Below are 15,430 nucleotides of genomic sequence, written 5' to 3'. Positions count from 1 at the left end.
CTTCACCGTCTCCAGGACCCCTTTAGATTCGAGTCCCCCTGTGTACAACATCACCGACCAGCAAGGTGAAGAGGTCCTTGGCATGTTTTACGAGGATGAGCTGCAGAAGGTGATTGTTCATGACGACAACGTCTATAGGGTTGAAAAGGTGCGCAAGATGAAGAAAGTGAAGGGCAAAAAGTTCTTTTGGATCAAGTGGGAGGGCTACCCAACCAGCTTTAACTCATTGGAGCCCAAAGAGAAAGTGGTTTTGCTCGATTCAAAAAGGAAGTTGCAGCGCTAACGAGCATGGGTCCTTAGCACGACGCGATCTTGTAAGGGTGCCTCAGCCTGAAGACTAGCTTACAGTGTTCCTGCTTCTTCAGCTGGCTAAGCAGCTGTTCCACTCCTTTTTGGTCCAGCTCCATCCTGTATTCTTTGATGATGCTCTCATTGTCAGTCTAGCTTGAAGTGTAGAAAAGCACGAGCATCCCGATATCTATCTAAACCCCTTGCTGATGCTAAGTGTTATTACTGCGTCATGACCCAGACACTAAAGCAGTCATGTCAGGCACTGAACCCCAAGTTGACTACCTCATTGTTCCACATCTTGTCTTTAGACGCGGTGCAGTCATCTAAAACAATCAACAACTGCATCCCTGTATATATTTTTTGGATCATTTTTAGCCACTCACTCATGCCTATGCAGGAGATCGAAAGGATGATGACATCATCGTCTATAAACAGGAAGCTCTTGTCATAGGTTTTGTTGTTCAGGTAAGTAGGGCACAAGAAAATGATATACTCAAACTTCCGACAATAGGGCCCTGTCAACAGGCTCAACAAGTACTCAGTCTTACCACTACAGGTGGGCCCTGTTATGATCATATTGAAGGGTGGCTCTACCCCATAAACCATCGTCCATCTCTCTTCTATCTGCTGCGAGCTGCGTGTGCCTTTACTTATAAGAGGATACTGGTGAGACAGTTTTGTTCCAATGAAACCTACGCATCGGCTTGTAAGTAGACTCGCATCAGCAGCCTGTCATCGCTATCTGCTGTGCTTTTCTCATCGGATTTCCGGCTGCAACCAATCCTTTGTGTTCCTCATTCTCAGGCCATTGCCATGGAACATGTCATGCTTAAAGCTTCTCAAGTCCACGAACAGGCAAAACTTGTTTTTCAAGAAATTGATCTCACCAAAAAGGAGGTCCTGGTCTTTGATGCCCTCTGCAAAGTATCGGCGGGCCGAAAATGGTGGACATGCTCGTATAAAGAAGCTCTTGCCACTGACACAGTAGCCAGCAACGTCTTGGGACAAGCCCTTGTCTTTGATCGTTTTGTACTCTATCTGGACATTCATCAGTAAGTACCCCAAATCAGTGGTGTCCTTATAGACTATCAGTTGAGCTGCCAGCGCCAGGGAGATTTCCCACTCAATTTGGCACCATGGCCACTCATGAGCAGTTGACAGAGTTTGATAGCATACTTCTTCTGACAAACGCCATACAAGCGGTTGTCCTCATCATCTTGGGCGTTGACATAGCCAGCACCGCTTCTCAGCTTTCGAAGGTTCAGGACCTTGATGCCATAAAGGGTCATGTTCTTTCTGGCTTTCTAATGTCTGTAAAGATCTCTGTATGTCTCAATTGTGTGGTATTGTGACAAATCGAGCAGGATCTTGCCTTCGAATTTTAGGACCAGCCGGCTGACTGTACATGTTTTTGGACACATTCTGCACCAATGTGTTGTTTGCATGGCCTTTTTTATCTCCAGGTCAAACAGCAGGTCGAAATAATTGGGCATGAGAACAACACCAGATCCCAATTTTGGGCACCAGATGTACAGTGTCTCACCCAGCTGCGCTTGGCTGGGTTTATCAGTGACCACATGACGAGTCCTCGCTGCTTTTGTTCCTTGAGGAATCTTGTCGCTATAAGCGGGAACAGAGATTTGTTGTGTGGCATTTTTGCATATAATATATATGATAAAATTGCCGTCAAAAATGTCGAATTATCAGGACCGGGAAGGAGGATGTGTATGATGACCCAAACGAGACATTGGAGGAAGAGACTACTTTTGGGGGTTCCTTTTGCTATGGCTACTTCTGTGGAAAAATAATCGCAATCATACCCATCCATAATCCAACAACACCAGGTCATAATTCGTAATACAATAGTTATAAACATAGACACAAAACAGCACAGAACAGACAGTAAATCACTAGTACGCACAACAAAGTCAAATTCATGAAAGAAAGATATATGGACCTCTGACCAAAAGACAAGAAGTGATTCAGGTGTTTCAAAAATGGTAAGCGCATCCTGCCCCACATGTGTCACCCGCCATATATCAGTCTGTAAGTCAAATAGGCAGCGGTCACCAACTAAGGCCCAATGTCACTGATACCATCAGTGATCATTTGTCGAAGAAGAGATATTGGATTTATCTACCAACTTTTGATACAAGCCATAAAAGCGTTTCAACGTAGAGACAAGCCTTTCTCTGGTGTAACACTGATTTAACAATTTGTAAGAGAGATGGTTATATGTCTCCCTTCAAAATCACCATATGAACTGCATGCTCTTGCATATCGATTAAGCTGGAAAATGTATACCCAATAAGCTGGTGAAAGTGGATTATTACTGATGCAATGTGGGGAATTGATGATACTAAAGTTGAATTCATCTCTCTTGTCATATAACCTTGTAGAAATGTGACCATTAGAGTCAAATTCAAGGAAAAACCCAGATATGAAGCAGAAGAGGCCGTTTCTGTAGTTTCTTTAATCTCCAATTCTGGAGGATAAATCATGGCGAGATAGTCACTGAATTCGGAGTTATTCATTGAAATAACATCATCTATGTATCTTAATATTACGTTGAAAATTCTGGCTACAGATACCTTTTTCTATTTGATAAGGTTTCAGATAAATTCTGCGTCGTATGAGAGGAGAAATAAGTCGACAAGCAAGTGAGCACAGTTAGTAACCATAGAAATTCCTATACACTGTTGGAAAATGTATCCTCCGAATTCAACAAATATGTTGTCGATGAGGAAATCAAGCATACTGATGTCTTTCTTTGTATAAAAACTTTAGCATCAGTAGTATTTTTAACAAAATAAATAGAATTATACCGTAATACTACATATTTGTAACGGCATTAACCATTTGTAGAAAATGCTTGGTTGATGATGTTTTCCAAGCGTTCTTTCAATTTATCATGTGGTACCGTTTAACGGTAAAAAGAACAGAAGTATCTTCTATAACTCTGTTGTCAAACATTTTGAAGACCCTGCGATAAAGCTGGCTTTGTGTGGAGTTTTGTGGAGCATTGGTATCCAGTATAAGCTTGGCAACTTATTGTGGTCATCCATCATTGTAAAATTAAAATTATCCAATGACTTATGGTTTGCCAGAATTTCAGTTTTGTTGAACATTGATTGTCTGTAAGTGGAGTTGGTGGAGGTCTTAGAAAGACTAATAAGACAGTGGGTAGATCTCGAACAACAGGTGGTTGATGCTTACACTAAGCAAATGGGCATCAGCCCAGCAGGTGTAATTGTCTTAAGGATCATTGCAAGGATTAGAAATGGAGAGCTCTACTACAGGAACTTGAGGCTTACATACAGCAAAGGAAGGGAACAATAGGCAGACTCGACATTAAAGAGAGCAAGGGGCGGGACAGAATTTATTAGTTGTTCTGGGAGAGGCCTCAGAGGGTGAGACCCCACCTGGCGACGATGACTTTTTAGCCAGTATCCCCACGAAAGGCAACTCCTCAATCTGGAAATAGAAGCCGATAGACTCATCCCTGATGACATTTGCTAGTTGTGAGATCATCTGATCGAGCTCAGAGAGGACGCCAGTGGCAATACAGAAAAGATACTGGCCATAAAGAAAAGAATTGCTGAATGGAATGACCTCAATCCCGAATATATAGTTTACGAAGAAGAGCTAGCCATACAGTTGCAAAAAAAATCTCTGGGGGAGCTGTATGCCTAGAGAGACAAAATACAAACCCCCTCGAGTTGACGCCTGAGCTTGAAGCCCAACAAGCGAAAATCGACGACCACATCAAGTGGCTCCATGGCAAGAACCGGAGAGTTTATGAAAGAATGACTTGAAAATGGCCACTGAATGAAGCTCTCAAGAGTCAAGAACTAGAACTGAAAACGAAGTTGATAGAGCTGTTCAAACGGAAAGGGCACATCATTGCTTACTAACACAGGACTGGTGATCACAGCACTCGCTCCGGTCTACAAAAGGTCGGTGGTCCACCAGGTGCAAAAAGGCTGTAGCCCAGGTGATGGCCCAGTGGGGAAAGCATACGATGTGGCAAAAGGAGCGGTCAGGCAAGCAACTAGACAACTGATGGGACTGGCTGCAAAAAGTGCTGCAGCTATCCCAGGATTGATCGACACCATTGTCAGTTTTATCCTGAAAACCGCTTGTACCATGGTCTAAAGTTGAAAACGGCCTGTTTATCTGTAACCCGGCGCTGGTTTTGTACTTTCTTTTGACGTCTTGTGACCACTAACGCATGATGATTCTGCAAGGCAAGTGCATTCTCACCTAGCAGATTGTCCTTAGGTATACAAAAACTGGCAATTTTTGCATTAGGTATTGACACAGGGGGCTCTTTTCTAAAATTCAATCTAAGCATTTTTTGCGTATGCTCTCCTACATATACACGACAGTTTTCTCTCTTTTTCTATTTTTTGAGCGTGATATTAATGATATTTTATATCAATCACAAGGGGATTAATAATACTTATTAGCTAATAAAAGAGATATATTTTATTAATGGCATGTTATAAAATAATACCTTGCACGTTTCGTATTTTTTTATATCCGAGCACTCTAATAAACATGGCGGCGCCCACGAATTAAGTCTGGTGTGGATTTTTTTAGGATGTTCATTCTTTGCTACATGATAACTGTTATAAACTAATCCTGTTGATGTCATATCTTCATTATTCATCTGACGCCATCTTAGGAAACACATAGTGATCCATTATTTGCATTTGCATGACGTTACTATACACCATCGTTGTACTTATTTCCGTCCGAGTAAATTTAAACTGTATGACTACTCCTATATATATATATATATATATATATATATATATATATATATATATATATATATATATATATATATATATATATATATATATATATATATATATATATATATATATAGTAGAGCAGGAGATCCCAAGTGGATTGTGCAATGGATTAATAAATTAATAAACGAAAAACAACGTTGAAAAAAAGCACGCTGACACACTAGTCATTTGTCTAGACTAAGATGAATATCTTGTGTACAACGTTTTGCTCTTTAGCTAGAGCTTCTTAAGGTACATCTAAAGAGAGTAATGAAATGTACAGATCTCAGTATACTTTTAAGTTGCAAGAAAATGACATCCCTTGTTTAGAAGACTTGAAAATATATTGAGTGATGCGGAAAAGAGGTTGATTAGACTAGAAAAACATTGCATTGCAATCGAGTGTGGATTGGAAAGAAATGTCTAACATACTGAAAAGACGTACCTAATAAGTATGGTACTTATATTGATGATACCGATTGATAGAAAAAGGTATGTGAGAACAAAGGAAAACCCAAATTCAATCATTTTGGCGGGGTGTATAGAGGGCGCTCTACATGTAAACGCAAAGGAGTGTGGGAAAACGTTATTTTCTGATGTTTTAACCTTGTGGTGTGATGGTCTTTAGTTTATGTATCCAGAAGGTTTCAAGTTCTTTGCGAAATTTATCGTCGAGTTTATTGACTTGTATGATACCTGTGATTAAAACTTCATCAATGCCATGTTCATTCTTCTTGAAGTGTAATACTACAGGTGCGTTTTTATGACGTATCATGGAAAGATGGTTTAAAGAAAAGCCTACGTTTAGTATATATATTGATTTTACCTTAGTTTCACTGTTATTAATAATAACTGCAAGCCGACGAACTCAGAGTTGCCCATGCGAATTTTGGTGACAATTTTGGTACGCTTTTGATCAGCTTCTACGTCCCTACAGGTAAGACATTTACTAGTGATAACATCGCCCTTAATAAACATGCGAGTCAAAGCAGTTTATTTTCGGAGAGGGGAGTAGCGTCTAACGCCGTCGACGGATTCGCCAGCACCTTCTGGGGAGACGAGTCTTGCACGCATACGAACATTGAGCAGGACCCATGGTGGCAGGTGGATCTTGAATACACGTACTTCGTTACAGAAGTTGTAATTACGAACCGCAGAGACTGTTGCTGTAAGCATCCAGAGTACCTATTTCTCATTTACTTTGCGGTCAGTTTCATATTGATAATTTGCATTCAGAAAATAAAGCCGAACATTTTTGTTTCAGAGAAAATCAATTCCGAAATGATGTTCAAGTTTGTCGACCCAAAAATTCTCGTTCTGGGCAACATGTGACCATTCGAACTTTAAACCTTTTATCATAAACGTAACTTTAGACTATTTGTTCTTTAGAATCAAGAATGAAAATAGAGGTCCATATACTACAGTTATATAGTGCAGTAGACAATGTTACATTTGTTCGATATTTATCTCTTATGGTTTCACTGTTTGTCCCACCTTTTTCACTGCTTGGCTCAGTATTCTCATTTCTCGAATACCCATCTAAAGAATTATCCATATATGAATGACGTCACTATTTCTCTGTGTTACAAACTTGTTGGTTCAATTCTTTGTCATAAAATAGCCGTGCGTCTTGAAGGAGCCGTAGTACGCGTTGGCTCGAGCATCGATATAGGAAGTAACAGGCAGTGCGGTGGGACAGTGAGTCCGTATACGGCCAACGAATTAGCATCTATTTCATTTAAATGTGCTAGTGGCACTGTTGGTCGGTACATCAGTGTGCAACTGGAAGGAAAGAACCAGGTCCTCACGTTGTGTGAAGTTGAGGTTCATGGCAAACGAGGTAAGTCTCAAAATGTGTCCATCATATCCCCTTGAGTTAACAAAGCGAATACACTGTCAGGTAAAATTATCTTTGAGGTGAGAGGTAAAATGTCGATTTTTATCATCTCAAAGTGAATAAATTTCTCCTAACTTCACCCGCTTTGCTGCTCAATTGTGATAAATATGATATGAGAAACCCCGCTTTCGAAAAATACACGCATGACGACCTATGTAGTGGGAGTCCTGATCAAATGCACAGAAAAAAGAAGCTGGCAAACGTATTATGACAAAGAAACAGAAAGACAGTTATTTGTTTGATGGACTTGCAGATTTGATGTGGCTGTCGTGTTGTCACGAATGGGCGCTCATCGCCAGACAAGCTAAATAGTACATGTTGGTGTGGTGTTGCGATTTCACAAAGGTATTAAACTATATAAATACACCACAGAAAAATAAACACCTACGTTTTTCACACCACAAGAAACCGAGGTGTTAAACGTCTGGGCGTCAATATCTGGCGAGGTCAGATTCGATGAAAAATGGTAAACTGTTACAAACACGTTTGACAGAATACTTAGTCAAAATCTGAAGGTAATTTCATGATTGAGTGTACAACCAGAATATTATACTCGTAATTTGCGCAATTGCATTGGACTTTAGATATTGAATCTTAAAGGCTACGGGAAAAATCTAGGAGGCGGTAACTTAATGTTTATGTTTTACAATTGTCATCGATTAATGTTATGGTCAGTATAAAGATGTACTATTACTATAATATTGGACTTTTCATTGGAAATTTGTCAGCTGAGCTTGAATGCTGCCTCGCGTAAGGCAATAGAGCAAATACTTTACCACTTGATTGGGGCTTACGGTATTATTTGCCTCGAAAGTGAAAGACTCAAACTTTTGCTCAAATTTTCCCCAAGGAATCTTTCAACCATTCACATTCGTCATTCAAAATAAAGAATAAGAATCGAGAGTCAGCGAGCAAAGTTTGGTACTAGAGAAAAAAAGCACCCTAGATTTCCCGATTATTAAAATTCGAAATCGCCGCCATCCCTGTGTTAACTCAATGGAGGGAAATTAAATGTTCGATTATCAGAAAACTGAGACGCTTAAAGTTTTTATTTTTCAAAGGGTTTCACAGAAAAGAATTGGAAAAGTTTGTGGGTCCAAATATCTGTCCCCGAGGCGCATTCTACCCTAACATCGTTACCGCCTTCCTTACAAATGGTCATCCTATCTACAAACAGACTGGCTATTCTACGCCAATTTTAATACAGTTTACTTTTCGTTTCACTTCAGCGAAACTGTCGAGATGGGACCAACGTTGTGGTCCACGATATAAAATCATATCAAGCATTGATGGGGAATGTAATCCAGGGAGTTCCTTTCCTTGCTGTTCACCGTTTGGATGGTGCGGCCGGTCGTCTGCTCATTGTAAATGTCCTACCTGCATTGACTACAGGAAAGTCTATAAAAAAGATGATTCCCAAGGAGAAGAGGAGGAACCAGGTAAGTGGAGCGATGGAGACAAAGAGAGAGGCATAAACTAACAGAGCCAACAAATTGGAAGAATAACAGCAGAGATAGACAACAAGACGAAAGTACAGAGACAAAACTACTGAGGATGACTGCGACACTAAATCTCATTGATAGTATCATCAACAAATCAACGACGTGGACAGGCCGGACTATCTACGTCTCTCTCTGTCTGTATAACCATCCACTTCCCAGCCTGTCTGTCTGTTTGTTTGTTTGTTTGCCTGCCTGCCTGCCTGCCTGTCGGCCTGTCGGCCTGACTGCCTACCTGTCTGTCAGTCTGTCTGTCTGTCTATCTTTATGTCTGTCTGTCTGTGCAAAGGAATGGCAAGCGCTCGGGATACAATACACCCGCTATACTGGCATTTTCTGCAGTTTCAAGACGGCCATTATTTATATCAAAATTGAGCATATGCACTTTGTGGAGTTGCTCCATACGACATCCCCGTTATGTCTACGTAACATTTCTCATATATCATCATTATTCTAGGGGAGAAGAATCTTGCCATTCTCAAGGAAGCTACTCAAAGTAGCCTCTTCGGTACCGGGGTAGCATCAAATGCAGTTGACGGTCGCAAAAACAGTGCATGGGTTGACAAATCATGTACACACACTTTAAAAGATGATGAAGCTTGGTGGAAAGTGGACCTTGTTGATGTTTACCCGATCGATCGAGTCGTCATCACGAACAGGGGAGACTGTTGCAGTACGTTACTGAATTACCATTACGAAATTGTGTCTTCAACTTTCACATTGTTTAACGGCCGGTTTGTGTCATTGCGTTTTCTTTCAGTTGTGGTTTACATATCTCATGGTGTACAATTAAGTAACACATAAAGTGTTTAACTCTTTCTAACCTGGATTGAATTCGAATTCAAACACAAAGTTTTCAAGTTATTTCTTTGAATATTGTTGACTGCATAATGCAACAAATCCTGCAAACAAAGTTTGAAAGGGCAGTTTGCGAGGAATACCCCTATCACTGAAAAAAAAGAGAAAAATACAATCATTTACCTAAGAACAAGACCTACATGATATAATACACATATAACGGTTAAAATGTAAAAAAGTATATTCCTTATTAGGATGGTAAAAAGGCAGACGCAAATAATTGACGTTGTTCATCGATGAAAAGTGATCATACTTTTTCAGTAACATTTGTATTTGTTAGGTATACAGGGATATTTGTGGTGTTTGTTCTCATAGCATCATTCAGACTTAGAAAGTGACGCTTTCCACTATTCCATACAAACATCTGCAAACATCAATGTGAACGCGTTGTCACTTTTTCTTTAGGACTGTATTTGCTAAACGTTCAGTTGACTTGGTCTTTTTTCAGATGTTTATGGAAACGCCGACGACGCTTCCTGTATAATAGTTCACATTTCTCATGTTCTGTCCCATTAAAATACAGATGAAGCAAATATCATCAATGACACAGATCAATTCGACACAATTACGTTCGGGTTCGAAAAACTTACGTAGAACACAGAAAGAGTAAAGTGATATTTTTCACGATCAAATACTATAAATAAATATCTGTAGAGAAACGATAAACACATCAATATGGACAAAAACAATCGCCTCCAATCAGATAGTGTTGGTAATCTATGAGGGCTTTTGACCTTTCAGAGGATCGTCTACAGGGGGCCGTTGTGCGTGTTGGAATACAAGAGAACATCAAACGAAACAACAAATGTGGCGATACTCTCAGTGTTGACGATGTAAATGACAGACCGATCATTTTCAAGTGCAATGGAGTCAGCGGCCACGTCGTCAGTGTACAGCTTGAGGGACGTACAGACGCCCTGACACTTTGTGAAGTTGAAGTTTACAAATATGAAGGTAACGATGCGATCAGTATCATCCTTCAAAAAAGATACAATTGGCGTATGTGAATGTTAGGGCAAGTCACGTTGTCAACTGTTTTTTGCAACATAGGTACTCCTACCAAATGTATGATGAAGATTACGAGAAGTGACTTGTTTTTTTTACAAAATGCATGAAATTTGCATGAGTAAATATTTACAGCCAATATTTCTACTGCAAAGCTGTTGGTCAGATTGTTTACTTTAGGTTCGTTGCTGCCTTTGAATGATTCCATTAGTATAGGACGAAATGATAGTAAAATATGCGTATGTACGTTTTCCTGGCCGCATTTCTAATTTCGGTCGAAATATCTTTATCACTGAAAGTAAGTATCTTATTGCATCAACGCCCCCCCCCCCTCTCTCTCTCTCTCTCTCTCTCTCTCTCTCTCTCTCTCTCTCTCTCTCTCTCTCTCTCCTCCTCTCTCTCTTTCTCCTCTCTCTCTCTCATATCCTGAAGGAATGGCAAGCGTTATAATGCGTATGGTTATAATGGTTATAATGCGAACAATTCTCATATATCCTCATTATTCTAGGGGAGAAGAATCTTGCCATTCTCAAGGAAGCTACTCAAAGTAGCCTCTTTGGTACCGGGGTAGCATCTAATGCAGTTGACGGTCGCAAAAACAGTGCATTTGTTGACAAATCGTGTACACACACTTTAGAAGATGATGACGCGTGGTGGAAAGTTGACCTAGGTGATGTTTACCCGATAGATCGAGTCGTCATCACGAACAGGGGAGACTGCTGCCGTAAGTTACTGAATCGCCATGTGAGCGACTGTATCTGCAAATGTACAGGTTTTACGGCCGAGGTTGTCCTTGCGCTTTCCTTTAGTTGTTGTCTATACATCTCATCGGGGTATAATTTTAGTAAGTCAAAAGAGTTTCACTCTTACTCTTACGGTCAACGGAAATTAACAGCGGTTCCCTTACGTAGTATGAATTCTTCAATTTTAACACAAATTCGAAGGTAAGATGCTACCATCCTAGAGACAATATAAGCAAAATTTCATGTATAAACAGTGTAACACAAGTGATCGCAGGACTTCTTTCTACGCTTTAATCTCAACTATGATATGTTCCCAAATTATATAATTATATATGTTATAATATCGTTAACCCGTTCATCGCTATATGAATGAAAATAGACATATCTTCAACTGGCCAATCATACAGTGCAGCCTCTTCTTTTTAAGTCATCACACGGAATATTGTTAACTGTATGGTGCAACAAATCCTGTAGACATTCATAGGTCGGTCTGCGGGGAATAATCCCGTGACTGAAAAGATAAGAGGTCATCCATTCATCTACCCACAAACAAACGTAAAAAATATAATATCGGATACAATGTAAAGCTATATAGGTATTCCTCTTTTGGATAATAAATGAAGTACGCAAAAATAATTGAAATGCAATCGCTTAATGGATAAAAACGGAAACGCATTTCATATAATCATCAATTTAAATGAAAACACTGTTCATCGATGGAAGCAACCACATTTTGTTCGTTACAAAGGCATTTGTTAGGTGTATAGGGATAACTGTGGCGTTTGTTTTCACGGCATCATTCAGACTAAGAAAGTGATGCTTTCCACTATTGCCAATAAACGATAGCCACAGCAATTTCTGCAAACATCAATGTGAACGCGTTGTCGCTGTTTCTTCAGGACTCCATTTGTTAAACGTTTAGTTGACTTGGTCTTTTTAGATGATTGTGAAAAAAGCCGACGACGCTGCATGTTTACAAATTCATAATTCTCATGATCTGACATATTAAAATACAAGGAAAGCAAATATCATTAATAACACAATTCAGTCTTGAAGGTGTAGGTAAAATGTATTGTCCTTCATGTGATACGAAATGATAATGATTAAATACAATAAATTCGACACAATTAGATCCAGTATAGAAAACTTACCGTGAACACAGAAAGAATACAGTAAAGTGATATTTTACGGTGAAATATTGTAAATGAATGCACGTAGAAAAGCGATAAACACACATCTATGGACAAAAGTCATCTACTGCAATCAGAAATTTTTGGTAATCTGTGACACGGCTCTTCACCTTTCAGAGGATCGTCTACAGGGGGCGGTTGTCCGTGTCGGAATACAAGAGAACATAAAACGAAACGTCAAATGTGGCGATACTCTTAGTGCTGATCATGTTAGTGACAGACCAATCACTTTCGAGTGCAATGGCGTGACCGGCCACGTCGTCAGTGTACAGCTTGAAGAACGTAGAGACTACCTGACCCTCTGTGAAGTTGAAGTTTACAAATCTGAAGGTAACGCTGTTAGCAATACGGTATAGCCTATAAAGACAGAGAATTATAGTGATAACGCCCTTCATAGCTTATGAACAGTTGTCTGATTCAGAATACATGTACAGTAAACTCTCGCCAAAAAGTTTAGCTGAGATCAATTACATTCTCACGAAAAGGCACATCATCCACCCTCTTTCTGAAACACCAGATTAGGTAAAACTGAAAGAAAGTGCAGTCTCGGGCGATTCACATTAGAATACTACATATATACGTCTGCGGGAGAATTCCCCATTTCGTCATAAGCTATTCTTCCTTCGTAGGTGGGTCGTGGCGGGATGACTTGCGGTGTGGTCCAGAATTCACGGCACCAAATGGTGTGTCACCAGCAGAATGTAACCCACACGGCATTTATCCCTGCTGTTCAACAGCCAACTGGTGTGGTATCAGCGATGATCATTGTAAATGTGACGAATGCATTGACTATAGGGAAGTGTATAAAGGTGAGTTGATTGGGGAAAAACAAGTTATTGATGACAGGAGAGTAAATTTGCGAACACAGTTTTACTAATAATAATAGGATAGCAACAATGAGTATATATATTAAGCATATTGGTCTCTCAGGCCTCAACAGTTTATCCTTTCACTACTCTTTTTACAATTTTTGGGATAAGATTTTGGCCAATGCAGGTTTATTGCCTCAGTGTTTATTTATTAAACCAATATGTTATACTAAGCTAATATATAATCACCGAAGCACGGGTAGGGTGTCAGCAGTAGAATATTATCCTCGTCTAATTATTAGGGTATCAGCGACTCAAAATATTAAGGATATACAGTAATTGCAGTGTTAAGTTGAACTAACATACAAAAACGTCAGTCATTTATTTGCTTGATGGAAATAGACTCCAAACTGTGATTAGCACTTGTACGTCATTCAATCTGTGTTGTGGTTCCTCTATATTATATCTGTATTTGAGATTTAATTTCGCCAAACCTATTTGGCACCATACACCGACATGTTCAAATACTGTAAACTCCTTCTCTCGTTTTGCATCCAATAGTGAACGAATCGCCAGTAGATGCGTGCTCTGAACCGAAAAGAATCACCATTCCAGACGATGGCGAGGTGACCGTGACGTCACCTGCATATCCAATTTTCTATCCCAATTACGCAAACTGTCGATGGTTTATAACGGCTGAAACTGATTTGGATATAGAGGTATTGTAAGATAATGTCTTGTCGACAGAATGGTACCATAACGGTTTGTTTGTGAAGAAGGGTATGCCTCAACAGAAAGAGTAGCCTTAACATGTTGGTCTCCTTTGTTGAAGAAATCAATAAAAAGCAAATCAATCAATCAAGGCAAAGTGTCAATCACACTTGCATCCGGATTTAAACCTTCCCCAGTGGAGAGGTGAATTAAATCTACCGTCATTTTTCAAACTACACGTTCAACGTCAGTTAAAAACAAATGTGTGTCCGCTGCCAATAGCTGTCATGTGTGTGTGCGCGCAAGCGTGTATGTATGTATGTATGTATGTATGTATGTATGTATGTATGTAAGTGCGATGACGTCAAAAGAATGAGAAATACTGGGAGATTATACATTTATCATATGCATAGACTGACCCACTTCTTTTATTTAATTAAAATTCATTTTCCCGTGTGATGCAATTTGGATCTTTATTACGTCAGAGTGGTGGATGAAGTCGTTTTGCTCTAGCTGGTTCTGGTTACATACTGACGCACGTTCCATTCGATGCGTCATAGTCTTTGTCTGTCGGATCTTCGCACAAAACGTGAATGAATAGGACGATTACAGAGTGCGTGTTTTCTTCATTTTTAGTAAAGTGATTATGTAAAAAAGCATCAAAATAAATCCCTATGTTGCTATTCATAGCGGGGCTTGTACGCTGTTTATACAGTACGACCGAGCAGAATATGCAACGCAGTCGTCAGTTTTCCAGACTTCAGTTACAAAATATGAATAAAACCATCATTGAATGGTACTTCACATCGTTCTCGTAGGTTTTCATGCAACCACAATGCACCTAGAAAGATTAAATGACCCAAATAACATTCACAGCGCCTGGAACGCTGTTTGTAAATGACAGGAAGAGTATCATCCTTTGTCATTATTATGAATGACACAAAAAACCGTAAACAGTCACAGTAAGCAAAGCGCAACAAGAAGTATTTAACATTTGCCATTTATTGTCTATTGGATTTAGCTTTTGCTTGTGAAAACACTTGAATATGGCCGCAGCTCTAATCGAGCCGTCGACGAAACAGTGACGAATGAAAAGTGACCCATGCGGGACGCCAACCCACACCCCCGAATACATTTCGGTTGCTCTACTAACTGAGCTAATGGATCAGTCGGCTCAACGTGGGCGGTCCTGTCTCTTAGATGAGACAACTCTTCATTCTTTTGTGAGTGGAAAGGACGGCTAAACTCATCATTTAACCTTTCAGCGTAAAGATCCTACAGGATTCAATAGGGTCTCGCGCACAAGTCACCAACTTAGGAATCGGGTTTTGGTAATGAGGATCAATCATATGAATGATGCAAAGCCAAAGAAGCGTAAATTTGAAATGACTCACCATACGAAATTTATGAAATACAGTGCCCAAGTTAAAAGGTTGCCATAAAGCCATTATGGTGATAACCGGGAGGGCACATTGTATAAATTTTGTGTTTTTCGCTCACTGCTTTAATAGTAGTTAGAGCACTCTGAGATTGTTGGGCAGCCTCTTGCGTAATATAAGGGGCGTTCACTGTTGGCACTATGCTTCGCTCATGGTACGTATTGCCGTTAGAGCACTCTGGTGAGTCCA

The 15,430-nt window shown here is 39.8% G+C and overlaps 1 protein-coding gene across 3 annotated transcripts in view; it reads left to right on the top strand.

The window, feature by feature from the left end:
* Positions 1-15,430, top strand: part of LOC139115963 (uncharacterized) — a 66,052-nt gene that overhangs the window by 43,945 nt on the left and 6,677 nt on the right. The window contains exons 8-16 of one of the 3 annotated variants that reach the window (XM_070678437.1): positions 6,028-6,258; positions 6,712-6,930; positions 8,217-8,426; positions 8,944-9,159; positions 10,086-10,298; positions 10,858-11,073; positions 12,400-12,612; positions 12,912-13,091; positions 13,653-13,810. The exons of the other annotated variants lie outside the window; for them this stretch is intronic. Coding sequence (XP_070534538.1) covers positions 6,028-6,258; positions 6,712-6,930; positions 8,217-8,426; positions 8,944-9,159; positions 10,086-10,298; positions 10,858-11,073; positions 12,400-12,612; positions 12,912-13,091; positions 13,653-13,810 — 1,856 coding nt within the window. The remainder of the gene's footprint in view (positions 1-6,027; positions 6,259-6,711; positions 6,931-8,216; positions 8,427-8,943; positions 9,160-10,085; positions 10,299-10,857; positions 11,074-12,399; positions 12,613-12,911; positions 13,092-13,652; positions 13,811-15,430) is intronic. 3 annotated transcript variants of the gene reach the window in all.

This window comes from Ptychodera flava, chromosome 17 (assembly GCF_041260155.1).
Source record: "Ptychodera flava strain L36383 chromosome 17, AS_Pfla_20210202, whole genome shotgun sequence".
NCBI lineage: Eukaryota > Metazoa > Hemichordata > Enteropneusta > Ptychoderidae > Ptychodera > Ptychodera flava.
This window is presented reverse-complemented; position numbering and strand designations above follow the sequence as displayed.